This window comes from Monopterus albus, unplaced genomic scaffold (genome assembly GCF_001952655.1).
Source record: "Monopterus albus unplaced genomic scaffold, M_albus_1.0 scaffold20.1, whole genome shotgun sequence".
Classification (NCBI taxonomy): domain Eukaryota; kingdom Metazoa; phylum Chordata; class Actinopteri; order Synbranchiformes; family Synbranchidae; genus Monopterus; species Monopterus albus.
The window spans coordinates 3,246,925-3,253,747 of NW_018127900.1; the positions used below are offsets into that span (position 1 = coordinate 3,246,925).

Below are 6,823 nucleotides of genomic sequence, written 5' to 3' on the forward strand. Positions count from 1 at the left end.
ACCATTTAGTTTATCCTTATTACTTTGTTGATTTAACTTAACATATTTCACAATATCAACTGCTTTGCATAATTATTGCACCTAATATGTTAAGCTCATTACAATAAATTCCAAGTTGATCTGATTCAAATTTTGCCATATTAATTTCCTTGCCTATTTAGCCAAGTTATCTTCAACATGTGTATAATGTTTTATTTCTGTCTTCAAGATGTTACACATGAAAACTTTGATAAACAGGAAATGAAAATCACAAAATTTGACTTATGAAGTTTCAGCTTAATAATACAACATTAAAGTCAAGGTACATAATTCCTTGCCTTAAAACTTTCAAGTTTTAATATTACAGTATTAAAACTATTACAGTACAGATATTACAGTAATACCCCTCAAGTCCTAACATGTATTGAACAAATGACCTGTGAATCAGAATGGGATCAAACCACAATATCAGGGCCAATACCATAAGACAGGAAGTACAACTAGTGCAAACATGTTTTTCTAAAAGTGCAACATTGAAAACTAAGCACCTGATATCCAGAACAGTAGCATGACAACCCAAAACCCATTTCATACTGCAAGCTGGTTTTTCAGAGTCTGATTTTTTGGTGCCAGCTGACTTTTACCCAGGTTGAGCATCACCTGTTGGACAAAGTAGAAAGTGTTTTTCATGTACTTGGGATAATCCAGGTGCAGGGCGTAAATCAGTCCAAAAAGGACGCAGAAGGCCTGAGGAAGGTTGGCGAGCTCATCCATCACCACAATCCCTTCCAAGACGATTCTCACTCTGGATGGGTTCAACTGAGGGTTTCCTTCATCAGTGCACCGGAGTTTGACTGTATGAGTCCTTGTCAGTTGCATCCTTACACAGAAAAAAAAAACAGATCAACAAGACACTATCAGATAAGCACTGCGTGGGCCACAATTATTGCCTTCAAATGTTAAGAATGAAAGGTCCCATAGAAAATAGAACTGTACACTGACAGAAAAGGGAAGTGAGGCACACTGCTAATGCAGGATAGGACGCCTAACACTAAGGGCCCGATTTACTAAGATCTGCAAAAAAAAAAAAAAACTAAACTGCGTGTTCATTGCACCTTTGGGTGGAGCATGTTTTGCAGGAGAAAACAAAGTGACAGCAAGCGCAGAATGAAATTTGATCTAACAGAATAAGAGGTGTTAGTTGAAGAGGCAAATAAACATTTGACTGAGCTGCAGAAATTTGAATATTATAAAGAAAAGAAAATATTACATTATTTTTGCCTCTCTCACTCCAAAGATGTAAATATCGGCATTCTCATTGTATTCTTTTCTTGTGTCTGTGTCTCCCCACCACCACAGCAACAGCAGACATCTGTGCGTAAACGCAGAGCGCTTCGTTGCACCTTGCTTTCAAGGGTATTAAATCCGCATGTGCCAAAAGCTTAATAAATCACACTGTGCGAGCTAAATTAATGTATATGCATTATCACCTCCCTGTATTCTCAGTAGAAACACCTCATACTGCAGATTAAGGCAAATATGCAGAATGGACAAGACGCACTATATTCCACCTTTGACAGAAGCAATCCTCAGCGCAGCCTGTTAGTAGATCAGTTTGCACAGTATTTTGCAGGCATTATCAAGTTCGCACACGTTTTAACAAACGTTTAGCAAATCAGGCCATAAGTGTTTCCTTTTCAGTTGTGCAGCCACAGCAAAATATTTCATGTTACTTGAGCACATTTTAAAAACATTTTTAAAGTCAAGTCTTGCAGCTGTAACATTTACAGCACAATCGTTTACTTATGGAGCAAGTCTTGAAGAAGGCAGAAGGATCATCTCCCGTATGAATACGTCAGGGATGCAATCTTCTATGTTTATGTTTAAAAAAGGAAAACTGAAATGCAAATTCTAGCCTTTATAGCTCAATGAAAGAAAAAAGAAAATTAAAAAAGGTTCTTCAAGCTGTTGGACCAATATAACCCCCGATCACTGATAAGAAAAGAGAGATGCCTCATGGGGAAAGAATTCGTGATTACCTGAGCAGTGGCTTATCAACCGGCTATAAAGGGACAGGACACTTTAAAGCTGCATTACTGGAATGACGCTCCTCTCCAACATCACGGACTCTTTAGGAGTGCCTCTGTCGGTGACGTTCGACGCTCCTGTGGACTACTTCATCTTTATTTTTCAGATTTTATTCGCAACAACTGTTGTTCTTGTGGCCGGACCTGTAGTGATAGCCATCCTGGCTACAAAAGCGCTTCGCCTCCAAAACAGGTTTATTTTCATGCTGAACACCAGTATCACCGACACGCTGGTCGGGGTTTCAGGGTATTATATCGGCATATTTGATGTTAGTGAGGGATTTCCTTCAAGAAATGGAACGTTCAATATGTTACCTAGTCTTCTTGGGGTAAACTTGCTGACGTTTCTATTTGCACAGTTTGACCGATATGCTGTCATTTGTCATCCGTTCTTTTACGCGCGCTTTATCACCCGGAGAGTGGTTATTTGTGTAAACATCTATTGTTGGTTTCATGTCTACTTTATGACGACCATTCAAACTTTTTTGCCGCTTTCCAAAGCAATACAAACATATGCTTTAGGCAATATAAGCGTACAAATAATTGTTCTAATCAAAGTGGTCATGACTATTAAACTGTACCTTATTGCCAGATTCCAAATTGAAAGAGACCCTCCCAGCGCGGAGAAAGACAGGAAGAAGGAATCACTGAGGATCATAATATTTGTTGTCATAATCTTCTTGGTGTTGTGGACCCCATCTTTTGTTAATATCGCCCTCAGACTGTTGGCAGGACGAGGGGTGACATTTAGAAACGAGGCCACTAATGTTTTCGCCATCATGGCTCGTTTCAACGCTGTGTGCACACCGTCGGTGTACTTGTGGGGCAGTCCGGCTCTGAGAGAAGCCCTGGTGAGGACAGTGTGGGGCAGAGTGTGCCCGAGATGCAGAAAGAGGTACAAAGTTCATACTGCAATAAATGTGAAACGCTCCTTTCTTTCAGCAGCAAATCCGCAGTAAGCAGCTGTTAACCCGCTTCGTTCTCAGAGTCTCAGTCCTGCCCGAGAACTGGCAAAGGAATTGGCCGAGGAAGACTCTGATTGTGAAAAATGCAACAGACGACTCTGTCAGCACCTGCGAAGATTCAGTGACCGCTGATAAAAACATTCAAGGACTTTGTTTGCCACAGACATGTTGTCAGGTTGCCCCTCATCTTGCAGATAAGGAGGCTGCAGTTTTGAACTGTGGTGTAGTGCGTTGTATATGCACTGTTCGATTTTACGGTGGCACGTTAATAATGTTACAGTAAACTTAGGCTGTGCATTTTGAATTAAATTTTTGAGCTCAAACAGACCTAATGGACTATTTGACAGTACATTATTTAGTGTTAATTAAATACGAGGAGAATATTGGTCGCTCACTTGTCTCTAAAATGTCATTATCTTGTGCGTTTTTGTAAGCCCAATGAGTTAGTGCTAAACCTATGGAACACAAAAATTAGACAATGTGAACGAACGCACTTTTCCTATTGACACGCACTGTACGAAGAGAGCGAGATTCGTTAAGGTTGGGCTCAGTGTATTATCATTATCATTATCATTATTATTATTAGTATTATGCACTGGCTACAAAATAAATTATTTCTAGGTCCTCAAAATACGGGTTTAGAGTCAAACTGTTTTCTAAGCCTAAAAGTGAAAGATAAATGTTCTATAAACGTTTAGGCACTCTTTCACCAAATCTGAACAAAGATTCATTGTGCAGGGAAACACGTTTCCATACTGTGTATATGACAATAAACATTTGGAATCTTGAAGACAGCGCCACACTTAACCTCTAGCTTCTGACTATTTGAGGGAAGCGTTGTACTTTTATAATAAGACAATAGCCTAATGCTAGAACAGCACATTTGAGAATAGCACAAATTTTTATTCGAGTTTAATTGGAAAGCCTTTAATTCCATTCTCGTCAACCGAAGTAATTTCCCCCAGTTTGCACATGGCTTTGAGATTCTTCGTAGCCTATTGGGTTGTACCATTAGTTTATCCTTCAGTATTCATTCAATTTATTGTGTTTATTCTACTTTTATTCTATTTTAGTTTGTTAAATGTTACGGACATTCTACATTAGGTGAGGGAGAAACAGTATTTCGATTTTTCTGTATGTTCTGCACATATAGTGAATTGACAATAAAAAAATCTTTGACCTTTCCCCCAGAATAGAGGTAAGGTGACGAGAGTGGCGTTGATAAGCAAAGTAAGGCCCGCACATTAACAGTTTATTCAAATGGAAACTAAACATATTTTGAATTGTTTTCGTTTATATTCAATAACAACCAACAATTCTGTGCAACGAATAAACACTTGTTTTTAACTTTACTTGGCCTCAGATGAACGGGAGTCCGTGTATCTGAGGACCTCTCCTGGTCACCCAGCATCATAGCGACTGTGAAAAGGAAGCTGCTGGTACCAGGGCTGCACTGCAGCAGCAAAAGGTCTCTGCAAAGAGTAGTCAACTCTGCCCCTCCGCCCACTTGGGGTTTTTAGGATTAAAAGAATGAAAGGGATTCCTCAAAGGACACCAAACCATGCTTTACTTACACAAAGTACAAAGGATCAGTCAAATATGTATGTCTGGTGTTTTCTTTCCCAATCTGTCATAAAGCACCAATGCAAGATCCAATTTGAAACATTTTTGTTTAGAATGGGGGACAGTTAGGTGTAAGTGCTATAACTGCTCCATCTTCAGTCAATATTCCCTGAAAGGAAACATGTAAATCTGCACAGAACTAAAATGAACGCAATTGTAACAAGAGCTTTAGTAATTGGATTTCTCTCAGGGTTATGAAGAATTGATATTTGTGCATTCACAAGAAGGCAAAAGACCTACAACAAAAATTACAAAGATGGTATCATCTGGGAAGATGCAACTTGCACAAGTCAACTTTTATCTGTATAGCCCAAAATCAGAAATCACACATTTTCCACAAGGAGAAGCAGCACTCATTGCACAAGGTGTTATCACCAAAGTAAAGCCTTGTGTAGAGAGAGAACATCTTCCAGGGTAAACGAGCCTTTTGCGAAACTTGTGATACTTCATCTTTTAGATTTCTTGTTTGGTATGTTTTCATTTTTCTGCTGTACAAATTTAATTAAAGAATCTTACTGCCTACCTTGTACATTATACTTAATAAACCTCAGTAATGTTCCACAGAATATCCAAGATGTTGTCACTGATCATCTGGAGTGCTCCTTGCTGCATGGTGCTCAGTCCTGCCAGCAATGTAAAAGTGCAGTACACCGGTATACCCTCCTGCTTCTGTTTTTGGCGGAGACTCTCCTTTTCTTCTAACATGTTACTACCATATACACTGCCTGGCCTATGTTATGTTCAGAGGCGTTCCTAATATTCTGACCCTCTCATCTATGTAGCTGGGGAGAACAAAAATATAGAGACACCTCTGAATATAATGTAGTCCAGTACAACACCATCTTCAAATGTGACCTCAATAATAAACAGATAATTGAATGTATACATTTAAAGACAATTTCACCAAAATCTTAAACATTTTGAGCTTCATAGACACAGATGTCAAGGCGGAAGAGCTGCATTGAATTGCATACAGCTCTACAGGTGTGAATATTAAAGTGGCCAGGCAGCATAGCTTACAACCTTCAGACAATTTTACTGACACTGAATGTATAGAATAGCTGGCTGACTGGGATAGTTGTTGGGACTGTGATGTAAGGTCCTAAATTAGGGGAGAAAAGTAATGTTTTCTGCAGAGCAGTTCAGGTATTACAGGACCTTCTATTGCCCAACACTGCTCAGAGCATCACAATAATTGTCCTCCAGGTTACTGTGGGCATGAACCATAACCATATTCTCTGTAGCACTGAACTATTGTCATATATTGCATGTTGCCATTTTTAAAAAAGGCTACTTGTCAAATTGCCTTTTTCATTATTTGTATTCTGCCAATATCATTGTGTCAGTCTTGTTTATCCTAACTGTCACATTTGTCTGGGCCAAGAATGGTGACGATGCAAACATAATATTGTAAATGCAAAGCAATGAAAGACAAAGGGTTATAGTAGTCAAGTGGATCAAATGTGCCTTTAAAGCCTTTAAAGTTGCACATGTGCACCATATAAAGAAAATAAATGGCACATTTGCAAAATGTTTCATTTAATATTTATTACCATGAGTAAAACAATGTTCATGTTTCTGATCATAGTTTCATGTCGTTAATGTTCATGCAGAAAAAAGGAACTTATTTCTATTTTTACAGTGAGACATCCCCAATATGCTGTACTGTATGTCTGGGCTCTACTGAAAGACATGTACAGTGATTAAAGCCAGTTGCTAAGTATTCCAACATTCAGCTGAGCACCGAGAATAATCATGCTCTTTTCTTGTTACCTGGTACAACGGCTCTAACAAAGAGGCTTGCAAAACCCGCCTTTGGCTAATCATGTGTGTTAATTTTACTTGTTCACCACTCATCGGTGTGAATTTGTTTAACCACCATAAAAAAAAATCCCCTTCGAGGCTTATTCACTGATGACAGGATATAATGTGATGACAAAATGTTCAAGTTGTGGGTGTGTGCCATTTCTACCACAGTGTCCATGGTGGCTGCTTGAGTGGGAACGAGGCCAAGGAGGAAATATTGACAGGGATGGAGATAACAGCCCACGGCAGCGCTTGTCTCTGAAGGGATCGTCTGATCATCATCCTAGAACCCATGGAAACGGGGTGTGGGTGGAGATCAATAATGAATATTTACTTTTTTATGCTTATATAAATAAAAGTGGA

At 39.1% G+C, this 6,823-nt stretch overlaps 1 protein-coding gene across 1 annotated transcript in view; it reads right to left on the bottom strand.

Annotated features, from left to right (window-relative positions):
- Positions 1-283: 283 nt before the first annotated feature.
- LOC109956596 (protease-associated domain-containing protein 1) overlaps positions 284-6,823 on the bottom strand; it is an 8,797-nt gene continuing 2,257 nt past the window's right edge. The window contains exons 5-6 of the mRNA XM_020593843.1: positions 6,627-6,743; positions 284-859 (exon numbers count right to left, since the gene is read on the bottom strand). Coding sequence (XP_020449499.1) covers positions 568-859; positions 6,627-6,743 — 409 coding nt within the window. The 3' untranslated portion in view covers positions 284-567. The remainder of the gene's footprint in view (positions 860-6,626; positions 6,744-6,823) is intronic.